The following is a 17,847-nucleotide window of genomic DNA, read 5'->3' on the forward strand; positions in this document are numbered from 1 at the left end:
TGAGATAAAAAATTGAGTTATGGACAGAATACAAATTAATGTTAGTATCCACTAGCCACCAAACTCTTTCCAATCCCTTCCTTTTGACCACATTGGCTACTCAGCCTAAATTACAGATATAAATGTAAAGTAGGGCTTTCTTCCAGTCCTTGAAATAGATGGAGCATTTCTTATAATTCCTATATTTATTTCACCAACGTTTGTACATTTTCGTTTGGGACTGAAATTAAAGCACACCAATTCTCCCTTCTAATATCAAAATGGTTTATGATTTTGTCTATAAAGAGTATTTTTTCCTACTCATGACAGTGAATAATGAAATAGTGATATTCATGTAAGAAGTCCTCCCTGATTATAGTACATACAAGCTGGGAACAGGACACTCAGGAAGTTTCAACATTCTGGTAATTGTCCATCTGTAAAAAGGGATTCAAGATACAGTAGAACTTTTCTGCAGTCTAAACAGTAACAAAGGTATACTCTATCATTCAAACTAGCTAAAGGTAGAATATTGGTAAAACAAAAGACTTCACTGTATTTAATAATGAAATGCAGCATCTGCCAAACCAACTCAGAGGGGATTTAAAAGCACAAAAACTGACAAATCTGTTTCACAGAATTAGTCACAGACAAATGGGAATGCAGTTACGTAATAGTTATATGACATTGTTGACAGATATGATTGCCTTGTCACCCGTTTTAGCAACAGTTGATTGAGTTACAACTGGACATCAGCAATACAGAACAGGAAATCTTCAGCCTTCATTCACCACTATGTTAAAACTACAAAATCACCCCCAACCCCGACAAACTGAAGGCTACTTTTGCAACATTACTACATTAGTGATTCTGTACATCCATTAAAATTTCTTATGGCTTGTTAACATAGCAGCTGATTCTTAAGAACATAAGAACAAGCCAGCTGGATCAGACCAGAGTCCATCTAGTCCAGCTCTCTGCTACTCGCAGTGACCCACCAGGTGCCTTTGGGAGCTCACATGCAGGATGTGAAAGCAATGGCCTTCTGCGGCTGTTGCTCCCGAGCACCTGGTCTGTTAAGCCATTTGCAATCTCAGATCAAGGAGGATCAAGATTGGTAGCCATAGATTGACTTCTCCATAAATCTGTCCAAGCCCTTTTTAAAGCTATCCAGGTTAGTGGCCATCACCATCTCCTGTGGCAGCATATTCCAAACACCAATCACATGTTGCATGAAAAAATGTTTCCTTTTATTAGTCCGTATTCTTCCCCCCAGCATTTTCAATGTATGCCCCCTGGTTCTAGTATTGTGAGAAAGAGAGAAAAATTTCTCCCTGTCAACATTTTCTACCCCATGCATAATTTTGTAGACTTCAATCATATCCCCCCTCAGCCGCCTCCTCTCCAAACTAAAGAGGTCTAATAGCTGCAGCCTTTCTTCATAAGGAAGATGCTCCAATCCTCCAATCATCCTTGTTGCCCTTCTCTGCACTTTTTCTATCTCTTCAATATCCTTTTTGAGATGGGGCGACCAGAACCGAACACAGTACTCCAAGTGCGGTCACACCACTGCTTTATATAAGGGCATGACAATCTTTGCAGTTTTATTATCAACTCCTTTCCTAATTATCCCCAGCACAGAGTTTGCCTTTTTCGCAGCTGCCATGCATTGAGTTGACATTCCCATGGAACTATCAACTAAGACGCCCAAATCCCTTTCCTGGTCTGTGACTGATAGCACTGACCCCTGTAGCGTGTATGTGAAGTTTGGATTTTTTGCCCCTATGTGCATCACTTTACATTTTGCTACATTGAACTGCATTTGCCATTTCTTAGCCCACTCACCTAATTTATCAAGGTCCGCTTGGAGCTCTTCGCAGTCCTTTGTGGTTCTCACCACCCTACCTAATTTGGTATCATCTGCAAACTTGGCCACCACGCTACCCACCCCTACTTCCAGGTCATTTATGAATAGGTTAAAGAGCACTGGTCCCAAAACGGATCCTTGGGGACACCACTCCCTACATCTCTCCATTGTGAGAACTTCCCATTTATACCCACCCTTTGCTTCCTGTTCCTCAACCAGTTTTTAATCCATAGAAGGACTTCCCCTCTTATTCCTTCATTGCTGAGTTTTCTCAATAGTCTTTGGTGGGAAACTTTGTCAAAAGCCTTTTGGAAATCCAAGTAGACAATGTCCACTGGTTCCCCCTTATCCACACGCCTGTTTACACCCTCAAGGAACTCTAGTAAGTTTGTAAGACAGGACTTGCCTCTGCAAAAGCCATGCTGACTCTTCCTCAGCAGGTCTTGCTTTTCTACATGTTTTATAATTTTATCTTTAATGATAGATTCTACTAATTTACCAGGAACAGACGTCAAACTGACTGGCCTGTAATTTCCTGGCTCCCCCCTTCAACAACAGCAAAGCAATATAAGCAATATAAATTAGATAGTTTAGTATTTTAGTATTATCTGCACTGCAAAAAAATGAATGAGGAACAGAACTGAAGGCACGAAAAGGTATGCATGCGTAAGTGTGCCGGATTGGGGGGGGGGGGGCTGTACTGTAAGCGACAGCACAAAGTATGATCAAAGAGATGCAAGTGCCTAGAACTCTTGTGACCAAAATAAAAGCTACAACATAATTTGTACTTTTATTCAGTGCTACAGAAATTAAAGCCCTGACAAAGCAACATACAAGAAGACAGTCACTTACCTGTCTTCTGCATCCACCCTCTCTCTAGGCTCATTTATGAGACCTGCATTTTAAGACTGGGTGAATTTCACTGACTGTAAGGCAGCTGGCTGTAAAAGCCCTTTAAGCTTGGGTGGGAGCACTCTATGCATGTTTGTGCACACGCTGAAACTAGCAGCCTAGTAGCCAATTAAATGCATCTTACACTCAACTCCAACTCCAGCCTATTGTTGCAACTCAAGCCTTGCTTATTTTTTCACTAGTTTAGTTTCCTCTCTATGCAAAATCTGCCTGCCAAAATCATTTGTCAGTTCCTTCAGCTGATCATCCTTTCATAATTCACATTCTTAATCCTAGCAGCTCACTTCCCTTTTAATTCAGCTCCAGCCTCCTTCCTTGTTCCTACATGCTCCGAAAGGACTATGCAGCAGTTTTCATTAGGTAACCTAAAACCTTAACAATCAGTGTCAGCTTCAGACCTTCTCCTATCCGTTGAACTTTTACACCACAATTCTGTGACAAGTCCTATGGTGATTACAGTTTCTACTTGTTCACTTGGCTGGGTGAGATAAGGACATTCTCATTATTTCACCTTTTAAAAATCAAACAGAAGGAGAAGCATCTGTGGTTAATCGCAAACGTGTTCTTTTTCTCGGCTCACAAACTATGTTCTTTTTTCTTGTGTTTCTTGATCATAGAGAACTGAGAAACCATATGTGAGCCAACAGTTGATAAAAAGATCTTAATCTACAACCGGTTACCCAACAGAATGAGCTATGGCATCCTAGCAATCTTCCATGAGTTCAACAACATTCTATTTAGCAATGAAACAACCTCTGGTATTCCCCAATGCATTCTACGTAGCATGAGGTACTACATAGGGCCAAACTAGATGCGTGCATTTTTGAAGAGTTCGATCTGGATTTCCTGAAACTGCACAGCAGCAGAAGGGAATGGCAGGTAAAAAGAAAGGATAGCCCGTCTGGACCAGAGGCATAACTAGGCCAGAGTGCGCCCGGTGCACACTCTGGCTTTTTCGTGGCCCCCCCGCAACACCCCTGCCCCCCCCCACAGCCCACAGCCCCCCGCGGCACTTCATTCCACTTACTTTTAGGAAAGGAGCAGGCCGAAGAAGCTTGCCTACGTTGCCTAGGCCTGGTGGGAACTACATTTCCCAGGAGCCCCTGGGAATTGTAGTTCCCACCAGGCCCAGGCAATGCAAACAGGCTTCTTCTCTGGGATGTTCCATTCCTAAAAGTAAGTGGGGGTGCACCGTGGGGGGGTGCTGCAGAAGGGGGGCAAGGGGGTGCTTTGGGGGGAGCGCGGGGGTGGGGGGATTTTTCCGCTCCTGACATGACCAGAATCGGTGCGCCCGGTGTGTTGCGCACCCCCTTCCCCCTGGTGGCTTCGCCACTGGTCTGGACTCGGAGGGCTCCTGCCTCCTCCCCCACCATCTGTTTTCCTGCATCAAAAAGAAACAGCAAAATGTGTAAATAATTCCCCACTCTGCACTACTTCTATATGGGAAATGTCTTGTGGGAGGCCCTTCCTCCTGCCACAGCAGCACTGTGAGTCCAAATGGGTTGTCTTATTTTTTTTAACAGCCATTCCTGGCTGTAGGGAACCCAGATCCAACGTGTAAAAAAATCCATCTAGCCCGTTGACATTTGAGTTCTCTCACTCTGCTGATTGAGAGCGACTAATTTAGATCCAAGGACCACTACTCCAGTTGTTTTTAACTGAAGGCCTCAAAACCCCACAAGAACAGATTTAATTTACTCTGATAGTCAAAGTCCTTTGAATTACTCTTCAGATTTTGTATGAATTTGTGGGTTACTGTAATGTGATAGGCATATAAATGAAATGGCAATGAGAACATACTGTTAAATGGAAGATGACCTGTTACACCCACAGAGATTTCAAAAGGTCCATGATGTAAAAGAACATGGAAGTCTGCATATACCAGGGAATTCTTCTCAAAATTTACCCTCTCAACTTAGCACATACACCAGGTCCAGTTTTCTCATTCTCTTTTTTCTTGATGCTAGAAGTGTGCAAAAGGGGCCACTGTGTTGACTGAATGTGCATCACACATTCCACTGTATGCTCAAAGAAAGGGTCACAATTTCTCCTTTATCCCACATCTCTACTTTTCAGTTGTTACAAATAACTAGCGAAAAGTTACTTTAAACAGAATTTATTTTGATCTCCTAAGAATAATAGGATGCAGCAAATTAAGATCACTACAACAAGAAATCATATAATGTTAAAGAAATAGCTAACACACAATTAGAATAACTTCCTTTCAAAAAACATCTGTGGGGCACAGGACTGTATGCCAACATTGCTCTTTTCTAATTACTTGCAGAAACATAACTGTTAGTGGGGGAAATGACAGCTTCTGATATTACTTTTACCTACTTTCTTTCAGAACATATTTTGTTAAAGTTCAACCTAACTATTTACTTTTCCTAGAACACTATAATTTTGCAAATGGGTAACAAATCGTTCAAGGCTTTGCCCTCAAGGAGACGCAGCCTGGAAACGTATCTAGTATTAAATTCAGTTCAAGCATCTGTTGGTTTATTTGCCCCATGTTGTGTAGTAGCACCAAACACCAGACTGTCTGAATCCAATGAAATCTTATGCTCTTGGCAGGCAACAAAACAAATGTACTGGCAATGGTGTCTACTATATACTGGAGCTCTTAACATATTGAATCCCTTAATACATCCTGCTTAACCATGCAATAATCCAAAAAGTAACAAAATGAGGAAAAAACTAGATGTTCTAAATTAATATTTAGTGATGTGTACTTTTTTGGACCATCTGAATATAGGAACAGACTTTTCAAGTCCAGACTATTAAACAGAATTCTTAGATTTAGATAGGTTAATTGCATTTTAATGGAAACAGACTGACTTCAGACCAAACATTATCTTAATCTAGAAAATTCTGATCTATAGTGACTCACCCTCCGTGTTATTTCTATCAAAGAAAAATCAGTAGAACTGCTCACATAATACCTGGTCTAGCAATTCACACTCCAGTAGTAAGTTTGTGAATATGAACTTACTTGCTTTTTCCTTTATATACTGTGGCATATGAACCTTCCCCCAGTTTTTCTAGTTTTTCGTAAGAGTCTGCTTTTCCAAACTTGGGACTTGTTGGCTAAGTAGAAAAACAAAAAGGGCAACATATTCAGCATTTGCTTATGAACATCACATTCAACCAGCCATAAATACCAAATCCTATTACCAAAGCTAATTAGATTATACTTTAGATATTTCATGCTTGATGCAGTCATTTACCAAAGGCAATGGCTAATGATACCCATCTAAACATCACTCAACACTCCAGATTGCATCTATATTCCTGTGTCAGGAACATATCAGAAAGGCTTACTGACAGAAGGGTGAAATTAGCATTTGTTGCAGTGTTTCTGTGCAGATGTGAATTTTTAGCTGTTCCAAGAATTATACTGTTTTTAAAAGAAAAGTTATATCTGCACAAAACTCAATTACAAGTTCAGTAACTCATTTTCAGTGCAATCAAAAACTGACAAGAAATACACAAATCTTTAAGAAAAGGAATCACAGCAAAGTTTTTGAGCATTGACATACTTGGCTAACAGTAAAAAAAATGTTTAGATCACACCTAATGGTACACCTGCTAGAAGTAAACTAAATTTACAACAGAAACGCCTCAAAAAGAAATCTGAGGGAAGCCACACAGAGTTTTTACTGTGGCACTTTGATATACATACTGATCTGATTTTGACTTTTGATCTGATTCTTTGGCTATGCTATGGAAAGAACTATGGCTCAATGGTAGAAGAACATTTTGCATACAAAAGGACCAAGATCCAGTCCCTGACAATTCTGGTTAAAGGATCTCAAATAGCAAAAATTGGGAAAGATCTTTCTCTACACATGACACTAATCAACTGCTTCCAGTCAGAGAAGCCAATACTGGACCTGATGTACCAATGTTCTCTCCCTTGGTAGAAGGCAGTTTTAGATGTATGTATAGGTTATTTTTCTCTGTCTTCCTCACTACCTCATAGGGTACAGGAGTAATCATGGGAGTAATCATGTACCTCATAGGGTACAGGAGTAATCATCCATAGCTCTAAAATAATAAGCATATAAAATATGGACAAAAAAAATACTTAAAGAGTGTAATCTGGAGAAGTTATTCAAGTCTAAGCCCACTGACTTCAGTAGACATAGACTGGAATAACTCACTGTAGGACTGCACTGTTAGACTTCCTTTTTTCCTGCCTGAAAGCTAGAATTTACTTAATTAATAACCTTTATGGTTTCTGTGATAATGTTCAGTTTCCCAGAAACAGTTACTCCAACAATGTATTTATACAACTAACTATCACAATAGAACAGCACTCTTCATCTTCAGCCAACTGATAATATCACTATAACTTTGCTTGCTTCCTGCTGCATGTTCCTTGTTATATTAAGCAGACTGTTTTCAACAGTTTATATAGAATACAGCAAAGGGTTTTTCTTCAGCTTCAGTCACTGGAAAGTCAATTGCTCCCCACCCAATAAGATTAACAGCAGCGGCCCAGAAATAAAAACACACTGTAAGAGATAGTGGAGAATACCGACAAACCTAACTAGATAAGAAACTGTGGCATAAGTTATCATCACATGTTTACAGAAGTGAAATACTAGGCCAATGAGGTCCTAATTCAGGTCAGAGCTACAGCACACAAAAAGGAGTATAACCCTCCTAACCAGAGTATAGTTTCATCAACTAAAGCCCACCTCATCTGCTAATTCTGGAAGGGAACCAATTGAGACGGTGCTCTCTGGCTTATGACTAATCAGATACAAAAGGCAAATAGGCCCATAACCAGCTCTCCAAATTGCATACAAGAACCACACATGACCCACACAACAAGCAGTATCTGCCCAAGTTTTTCCTTTTGTTGCAACTTATTAACATCACAAGAGCTTTTTTCCTCCTAATCATCTTAGAAGGAAAAGCAACAAGACAGAGACACGTAAAAAATTAAAAACAAGGCTGCAATTATAAACCCGTCCTGTTTCTGCAGAGGTTGACAAATAATGCTCTAGAGACTTACCCTGCATGTCTCAGGCTGTCCTCCACAAGAGGATTCAGGTAACTGAAAAGTGGCAGCAGTTCCCTCAGCTACAGAATCCAAAATGGTGGCTTGTGGCCCTGGACTTGAATCAGTAGCAGGATCATGTGCCTCTGCTAAAGATGACGGGCTAAGGGAAGTTTCTGAACTATGGATATTCATTAGTTGTATTTCCTATTACAAGGGAGATCCCACTGTCTCTCTGAAAAGGCTCCTCCTAAGCACTTCCCTTAACACACACACACACCCCACAGCACGCAGATGAGGATAAAAGGAATGTCTTTAGATTCACATTTTCATATACCTTATGCTCTCACATACGAAAGAATAAAAGACGGAAGGTACTTATGCATTTAAATGGCTTGTACAAATGAGAGACTTTTGTAAAGGGTTAGATCTCAATTTCTACTTTTTCTGAACAAAAGGTATTTAAAATCACACAGCACTCACAAAGAAAGGTGTATTTATTTTGTTGTCTGATCTGTGTGTTAGAGTCTACAACATTTTGTTACAAGCTGCCTCTCAAATGGCAGTTTGTACCTGTGCTCCTCTGCTGCACCTGTCACTTCAAGAAATAAAACGGGAATAGAAGCTAATGAAAAGGGGTAGATGAACATTATATACACAGAAGCGTTTTAAAAGAGAGGAAGTTCCAGTCTGAAGAAAACAAGACTTTAAAGTCAGCAGTTATTTGATACAGACAAGGAACCAATCAGTGCAAATCCCTCCCTCTTCTAACATGTGACATTCTTCAACAGGCCTTCAAAGTTTCAGAAGTGGGGATTTCTCCTCTTTCAAAACTATTTACCCTTTCAGGAATTTTGGTCTGTGCCTTTATTCCTCTTTCAACTGTGGCAAAAGAATGGTATGATCTCTCTGTGTGTGTGTCTATAATTTGTCACTTTAAGCACTCTAAAAACAGTTTGACTACAAAAGTCTCAGATTTCTGCAGGGGGAAAATGAGGACAGGAATCGTACTAACACTGGGAAGAATTATACCACTACGATTCCTAGTTTCAGTCCCTAGAAAGTGTGCATCAAGCAACAGAAACAAACAAAAGGTCAGAATAACAATCGCAGTACTCGTGTCTTGCTTTTGTGGCCTGTTGCAGCAACACTGTCTTCAAAGCCCCTCAGACCATATTCTCCATCTGCTGTCACAACAAGCTAAGTTAAAAGATGAGACCTGTGATTTGTAATCATGAGTCTCTATGAATAATTTGCTATAAATAAACTGAAGAATTGGCTTTTAAGACTTGATTAAGATGAAATGTTCGCATATTGCAATCTGCTTTACCAGCTTCAGTGCCTGCAGTTTTTTTTAAATAGGTATATGAATTAAAGCTGAAATCCAACTGAAAATAAGCCAAAAGCACACAATTATTTCATGTAATGCATATAGTTGGTCGGAATGGTAGTTGGCTTAAGGGACACAAGACTAACAGCCCCATCCACAATTCCAGGCAGCTGGCCATAGTGCTGCAGGTTCCTGATGGCATAGGGAGGTTGCACAAGTGTTAAAGCCTCCCCACTGGCGAGAAGCCCCCGCTGGGTTTCGTAGACTTCCACAACCCAAAAGGGTTGTGTCTCAATTTTTGCCTGCCAGGGTAGCACGCTGAATGGCCAGGAGGGAGCCAACTAATGTCAGCTCCTCCCTTGGCCTGCCCCTGCTATGCCAGCGGCAGGGGCAGGGACAATGGTGCCATGTCCAGTGCAGAGTTCAAGAGCCAGATGTTTCCCTCCACTGGGGCAAGTACCCCGGGGACGGCAAATCTGCCGGCATGGCTGGTGCACCATTCCCAGGAGCGGGTTCTCCCCCCACTTTGATGGGGCTATTCATTCATTCATTCATTCATTCATTCATTCATTCATTCATTCATTCATTCATTCATTCATTCATACAGTGCTCTTCTCCCCAGAGGGAATCCAAAGTGGCTTATAACTTCTTCTATTTTCCTCCATTTTATTCTCATCACCACCATTCTAGAGATCCAAAACTTGATACTCTGTGATTATGGTGGCAAAAGAGAAGCAAGTTAGCTGTAAGGGAGGCAAAAAAGGATTATGAGGAACGCATGTCTGCGAACATCAAGACTAGCAACAAAAAGTTCTTCAAGTACATCAAAAGCAGGAAGCCAGCTAGGGAAGCGGTAGGCCCGTTAGATGATGAAGGAACAAAAGGTGTGCTAAAAGATGACAGGGAGATTGCAGAGAAGCTGAATGAATTCTTTGCATCTGTCTTCACCCAAGAGGAGGTGAGGAAAATTCCTGCACCTGAACCAAGCTTCTTAGGAGGTGAATCCGAGGAACTAGCGAAGATAGTGGTAGACAAGGAAGAAGTTCTGGCAGCCATTGATAAACTAAATGCTACCAAATCCCCTGGCCCAGATTGCATTCATCCAAGAGTTCTTAAAGAGCTCAAGCATGAAATTGCTGATGTTCTCACACTAATATGCAACTTATCCCTGAAATCAGGCTCCATCCCTGAAGACTGGAAGATGGCCAATGTCACACCAATCTTTAAGAAAGGGTCTAGGGGGGACCCAGGAAATTACAGGCCAGTCAGTTTGACATCTGTTCCTGGTAAATTAGTAGAATCTATCATTAAAGATAAAATTATTAAACATGTAGAAAAGCAAGACCTGCTGAGGAAGAGTCAGCATGGCTTTGCAGAGGCAAGTCCTGTCTTACAAACTTACTAGAGTTCTTTGAGGGTGTAAACAGACATGTGGATAAGGGGGAACCAGTGGACATTGTCTACTTGGATTTCCAAAAGGCTTTTGACAAAGTTCCTCACCAGAGACTGTTGAGAAAACTCAGCAATGAAGGAATAAGAGGGGAAGTCCTCCTATGGATTAAAAGCTGGTTGAGGAACAGGAAACAAAGGGTGGGTATAAATGGGAAGTTCTCACAATGGAGAGATGTAGGGAGTGGTGTCCCCCAAGGATCCGTTTTGGGACCAGTGCTCTTTAACTTATTCATAAATGACCTGGAAGTAGGGGTGGGTAGTGTGGTGGCTAAGCTCTGGCAGATGATACCAAATTATGTAGGGTGGTAAGAACCACAAAGGATTGCGAAGAGCTCCAAGTGGACCTTGATAAATTAGGTGAGTGGGCTAAGAAATGGCAAATGCAGTTCAATGTAGCAAAATGTAAAGTGATGCACATAGGGGCAAAAAATCCAAACTTCACATATACGCTACAGGGGTCAGTGCTATCAGTCACAGACCAGGAAAGGGATTTGGGCGTCTTAGTTGATAGTTCCATGGGAATGTCAATTCAATGCATGGCAGCTGCGAAAAAGGCAAACTCTATGCTGAGGATAATTAGGAAAGGAGTTGATAATAAAACTGCAAAGATTGTCATGCCCTTATATAAAGCAGTGGTGCGACCGCACTTGGAGTACTGTGTTCAGTTCTGGTCGCCACATCTCAAAAAGGATATCGAAGAGATAGAAAAAGTGCAGAGAAGGGCAACGAGGATGATTGAAGGATTGGAGCACCTTCCTTATGAGGAGAGGCTGCAGCGTTTGGGACTCTTTAGTTTGGAGAGGAGACGTCTGGGGGGGATATGATTGAAGTCTATAAAATTATGCATGGGGTAGAAAATGTTGACAGAGAGAAATTTTTCTCTCTTTCTCATAATACTAGAACCAGGGGGCATACATTGAAAATGCTGGGGGGAAGTATTAGGACTAATAAAAGGAAACACTTCTTCACGCAACGTGTGATTGGTGTTTGGAATATGCTGCCACAGGAGGTGGTGATGGCCACTAACCTGGATAGCTTTAAAAAGGGCTTGGACAGATTTATGGAGGAGAAGTCAATCTATGGCTACCAATCTTGATCCTCCTTGATCTCAGATTGCAAATGCCTTAGCAGACCAGGTGCTCAGGAGCAGCAGCAGCAGCAGCAGGCCATTGCTTTCACATCCTGCATGTGAGCTCCCAAAGGCACCTGGTGGGCCACTGCAAGTAGCAGAATGCTGGACTAGATGGACTCTGGTCTGATCCAGCAGGCTAGTTCTTATGTTCTTATTACATCATTCTGGTACATAGATATATCCCATTTCTGCACATAGACATACAAATTAACCCATATAATTCACCATCAGAGGATATAGTGATAGCAACATAAACGAGGAATAGATGAACTTGCATAGTATGTTCAGGATCCAGAATCAGCCAAAATCATAACTTCCAGTGTAAAAAACTCCCCCTTCCTTTACTCCCATATCAAGTATATATAATACCTTTGCCTTTCCAATTGCATCCCTGCCTCCAATTTCAATATAAACACACAAAGTAAACCCCAGGCGACCAGATACTGTGGATTACCATAGCAGTTTTGACTTGTGAAGTAACATAAATGCCTATTGCAAGTTTCCTTTGCACCTACACAAACAGTAAATGAATTAACTGAGGCTGGTATTCATTACTACCAAAATAAGAGATATCTGGTGTTTTAAGTATTTACATTCTTAACAACATCAAGCTAACTATTCTGTGCGTAACTGATCATGAAAACTTGGAAATATTTGGTGATTTAATACTTGGTGATTTAATATTTCCAGATACTTGGAAAAAGACATTTGGGCAAAATCTGAAACATATGCAACATTTACTTTCTGATCAAACCTAGACTTATTTTACTGCATTAACATAAAATGTAGCACGTGTAACTTTGTTAGCATAGAAAATTATGCTTTAGGGGATATTTATGGATTAAAAAACATTAATCCCTCAGTTTGGTACAAGCAAAATTGCAAATAAATCATTCAAAAATCATTTAAAAGAATTTTCAGTGCTCCAATGTTTTCTAATTTTTCATATGGAAAAACTGAGAAAAATAAAAATTGAGAAAATTCTTTCCCTCCCCCTGAAAATGAAAAACTGTTTGACAAAATTTCCTTTCACCGGATATCTGTAAGAAATTTGTCCAGACCCGACAGGATGGCGACTCATACAAAAGGAATGGAGAAATGGTCGAAACTATGCTTTGTGGAAGCAGCCTCTTATATCTCATGAGGTGCTACGAGTAAAAGGGTACAACTGATTTTCAAGGACTTCTGCCAAAAAAAGGGAGTTACAGTGCATATCAATCACTTTGGTTCCCTATCCCCAAGGGAAGAAATAAAGAGCATAATGTCTATATTTCCTTGGGAGGAAGGAGGGACAATTTGTGCCAGCTCCTCCCTTCTGTTACTCAGGAAGTGGGGAGGGTCAGATGGTCACCAGAAATAGCTTAGGTGAATCCTATAGGAAGTAAATCACACATGCTCCTTTGCATTCATGGGAGTCAAGAAAGAATCTGAACTAATACTTTGAAGCACATAACATACTGCCCAATTCTCGTAACACCACTTTTAAAAAATCAAGGAAGTAGCCTGAAGTCCAGTTAGTAAAGCAGGGAGGAAGGGGACAGAGAGAATCCCATTTTCAACAGAGAATGTGTAATTTGTCCCCCCCCCCCCCAAGCACTGGAGGGAAAGTTTTTTTGGGGAGGGGACGTTCACCTATGGGATTATACATATATATGTTTTGTGTGTTACATTCATGAACATTATGTTTTCATACAGCAGAACAGATTGGGGATGTCATAGTCATATGAAAGCTCTTAACTAGGTAGTTTAAGTGTAGTGGAATATTATATCTAATATACTATTATCCTCAAGGCACCTTAACACCCTTGAAGCTCTTCTGGGCAAGAGTTTTTCAAATCTAAAATTGAAAACAGTATGTCTTCAAGAAAACTAATTTCACAGTAATAAAGAGAAAATCTGACAGTAAAGCTCAAATAATTATCCTGTTTGCACCATTCAAACTGCCACTTTTACGGCTGGCTAACCAAGGCACTAAGTATATTGGATGGCCTCTATTTTCCTTTGACACTATCTGTGCATACCCCTGCATATATCATAGTAATTTTGTGATATTCTGAGGACATACTATAAGGGAAGGCTTTTGCAGGTAGATGTGTTGTTTTGGATGAGAATGTGAAGGTCCTTGTGAGCTTCCTTCTGCTCGTCACCCCTGCAAGGTAGGCCACCCTTACAAAACAAACAAGATGTGACTCCAGCTTCTGTTCACAGGTCTTTACTTCCAACAGGCAGTTAACAGCATTCTTGCAATCCTGAGCCCATGCACCACACCAACCTCTTCTCTCCTGCCCTGCCTCCTTTTTATCCATCTCAGGAGGTTCCCTCCCTCTTGGGAGCTCCCTGCACCAACCTGCTAGTGACTCGCAAGCTCTGCTGATCTGGGACTGGCTCTTCTGCTTTCCTGGCCCTCATCCTTAATTGCAGCCTGGCTGGGGTTATGTTGCCCCTGCCCCAGGGGCGAATCTAGGCAGGCTGGAGCCCGGGGACAAAATGTGAGTTTGGTGCCCCCCCACCCCCACCTCAGGTATGGACGACCACCCTCCCCCACAATGACCAAACAATGATTTTTTGCACCAGCTCACAAAACACCTCCCACCACCAGCAAAACATACATGGCTCCCTCCCCACCACTTTCCTAATTGTGTCCTCACACCAACCCCGTGAGGTAGGCTGCTAGCCTGAGAAACAGCTCCAAGCCAGTGCAAGTGGGAATTAACTTTTAAGCATGGAAATCTCTCACAAGTCACCCCCCATCTGAAGGTTTACCAAGCAAACATCAGCATCATCTCTCACAAATCACCTCCTACCCCCAGCAAAACAGGCATGGCTCTCTCCCCACCACTTTCCTAATTGTGTCCTCACACCAACCCTGTGAAGTAGGCTGCTAGCCTGAGAAACAGCTCCAAGCCAGTGCAAGTGGGAATTAACTTTTAAGCGTGTAAATCTCTCACAAGTCACCCCCATCTGAAGGTTTTACCAAGCAAACATCAGCATCATCTCTCACAAATCACCTCCTACCCCCAGCAAAACATACATGGCTCCCTCCCCATCACTTTCCTAATTGTGTCCTCACACCAACCCTGTGAGGTAGGCTGCTAGCCTGAGAAACAGCTCCAAGCCAGTGCAAGTGGGAATTAACTTTTAAGCATGGAAATCTCTCACAAGTCACCCGCATCTGAAGGTTTACCAAGCAAACTTCAGCATCATCTTCAGTTCTGCTGCTGCTGCTGGGTTCCCTGCTCAGCTTGCCTTTTCCTGTGGCTGCCGGCGCCCGGCTGCCGGGGAGAAGGCTTCTGAGCAATGCCACACTTAATTTAAGGCGAATAAGGCATGCTGGTTTAGAGGGAGGGGAGGCGGAGCTCCCCAGTCCTGCTCCTGGGAGCCCAGTGGGACTTCTCCCCCGCCCCCCTGGACACTCCAGGCCACCGTGCTTTCTAGGGCTTGCTCAATCCCTTGCTGTGTAGGAGGATGTTTTGGCGCCCCCCACGTGACCTCAATCGATGCGCCTGGGGACAAGGGGTACCCCATGTCCCTAGGCAGGAACGCCAGTGCCTGCCCTACACTCTAAGGCTGCAGAGAACTGCTGTCTGCCACTTAGCCAGGACTGTGCTGCCTCCACTCTTTTACCCGCAACTATAGAGGCCTGCTGTTGCCTCTTGCCAATTCGCTGTAGTTCATCCTAGCTTCTGGCTCCCTGGAGGTCTCTATTTCTTTTGGTGGGTCCAGCCGCCAGTTGTGAGGTGCTCCAAGGTTCCTGGGAGGGCATTTCTGACAAGGAGGGGGATGAACAGGCTGGTGGATGCTGGGAGGCAGCCCTGTCCCTGGACAGTCATTTAAGGCTAGGGTTTTTACCATTTAGCTGGAAACTCCTGTGAGTCTGGGTATGGTAGGTTGGAGACTCACTGAAATGGCATCCCACAATGCTGCATACCTTTTCTGGCTTTGTAACCAGAAGTGTTGCAGGATACTCCAGGACAGTTTTTTACCACAGAGTTTTGGGTAATCCTAGAGCATTCTATGACATACTGATTCCAGTTAAACAGTTGAAAATGACAAAGCAGTGTCATAGTCTGGCTCTTCTGTTTTTCGTCTACCACTCAGAAAAAGTGTGGGCAATGAAGGGGGGGGGTGTGCAAAGGAACCATCAGAGGGCATTTAACCTACTTAAGCCAATGTGACTTTTGTATAACCAGGAACAACTATTATCATGAACAGTAACCTACAAATAAGCAGACGTTTAAAGAATAAGAAAGGCCAGAAACAGAAAAAGGAAAAACTGGGAGGTGTGAGAAAGAATGGAAAGGACATTCATCTTTTGGACATAGTTTAGATGAAGCAATAAGCATGTTGCCATTACGCAAAAACAAATTCCCTAGGCATACACATTCCTTTTCCCTCCCAGCAAAGACTTCACTTTCACAAATATAAAAATATTTGTCCTCACAAAACAAAGGTTTGTTCTTCTTACAAACCACAATTCCAAATCAAGCAACTTTCAGCTCCCTATACCCTCCCCAGCTGAGCCCCTTAAAATGACAGTTTGTCATTATTCCTTTAGATTATTATCTTGCACTAATACAGACATTTTTAATTAAAGGATTTAATCATCTGTAAGTTGATTTCCATGCCAACTAACCAGAAATAATGTTCTTCTTTGCCAAAAAAGTCTGTATTTTCCCCATTTTATTACAATTAGTATTCCTTCATCTCAAAGGCCATATTACTGTGGATTGATGCAACAATGAAAAATAAAATCTGGTTTTCATAAATAATAATTTGGCAGATCACCTCTGGGACAACTTTCAGAACATTTATCATAAAAAGCATGACATTTATGACTGTTCTCTGAAAATACTTACCACTCTGGAAAAACTAACATAATATTTATAAAGAATTTCATGTTTCATTATTTCATAAACTATTATCTAAAACAATCTTTCCTCTACCGCAATAGCCTTTTTGAAAATGGTTCAGCATTATCTTCTTCCTTTATAAGAGTTTTACCTGAAGCCTCAATCTTTAAGTCATTGCCGTAAAAGGAGATTATAAAATGTTTTTAATAAATAAAACAAACTCAAAGCTGCAACTATGACATCAACCTCATTCAATCCCAAGGGGGAAACAAACCTGAATAATCAGATTTGTTTGGGGAGAAGCTCTAAACATGTTATTCCCCCATTTTAAAACAGTTTATTTTTCATATCTAGCAAGACAGAGAGCATTCAAAGAGGTTCACATAATGCCATCAAAACTTTGCTATTGCAATTGGTATAATTCATGGACTATCAAAAGATTGAATGTGAACCACTCTGGATCATGAATCTTTTACTAAGGCAAAAAATAACAGTAGTTTTAAAAGTTTGACATCTCAGTGTATTCCTATTAATAAAACTACCCTGCTATTAAAAGCGCCAACCCATTTGGAACTTGGTGGGAGATATTTTTGAGAGATAAAAATGGCATGTCCGGACTTACAGAGCTTGGGCTGGAATGCCGCCTGATTTTTGGAGATTCCTTCCCAGTAGATGAAGTCTTGAAGTTAATGCAGGCATTGTTCTCTGAATGGACCCTTTTCACTTGATTATTTGGCTTCTCGAATGGATCAAAAGTGCTTTGTGTCCTCTGAACCCTGACTTTTTTGTCCTCTGGAATTGTGTCCAGGGGTTTGATCACAGAATCCATTCCTTGGCAGTTCCGTGTAGACATCTTTGTGACACATATCTAAAAAAGAGGAGGAAAACAAAAATTATGCAAGCGGATAACTTTTCATTGCAAAAATAGGCATTTCAGGGGTAATACAATGATATTGGGCCTGTTTTCAATTATACCAGTAATATGGAGGTTGGAGAGGTGTTTTTAGGAGAGAGGTGACAGGAATAAGAAAGTGATCCTTTCTGTCTCCCTACCCCAGCCCCATTCTCTATCTGCAAATACCCACCACTCTCAATGAACACATCGCCTGTGGGAAAACACTGCTTTACCTCATCTAAACAGCTAGGTAGCTACACATCAATGTAACCCTCCAAGGTTACTCAGGTGGATTCCATGACAGAGTATAGATTGAGACCTGGGTCTCCCAGATCCTAGTATGATATTCTAACCACTAAACCACACTGGGTCTCATTCATACCCAGACTGACACAGATTGGATCAAATTATGAAGATTC

General features: G+C 41.6%; 1 protein-coding gene across 3 annotated transcripts in view; it reads right to left on the reverse strand.

Moving 5' to 3' along the window:
* CDK14 (cyclin dependent kinase 14) overlaps positions 1–17,847 on the reverse strand; it is a 297,405-nt gene that overhangs the window by 207,963 nt on the left and 71,595 nt on the right. For all 3 annotated transcript variants that reach the window (XM_048510771.1, XM_048510773.1, XM_048510772.1), the window contains 2 exons: positions 17,156–17,401; positions 5,754–5,848 (listed from right to left, as the gene is read on the reverse strand). In XM_048510771.1, coding sequence (XP_048366728.1) covers positions 5,754–5,848; positions 17,156–17,401 — 341 coding nt within the window. The remainder of the gene's footprint in view (positions 1–5,753; positions 5,849–17,155; positions 17,402–17,847) is intronic.

Source organism: Sphaerodactylus townsendi, linkage group LG11 (genome assembly GCF_021028975.2).
Source record: "Sphaerodactylus townsendi isolate TG3544 linkage group LG11, MPM_Stown_v2.3, whole genome shotgun sequence".
Taxonomy (NCBI): Eukaryota; Metazoa; Chordata; class Lepidosauria; order Squamata; family Sphaerodactylidae; genus Sphaerodactylus; species Sphaerodactylus townsendi.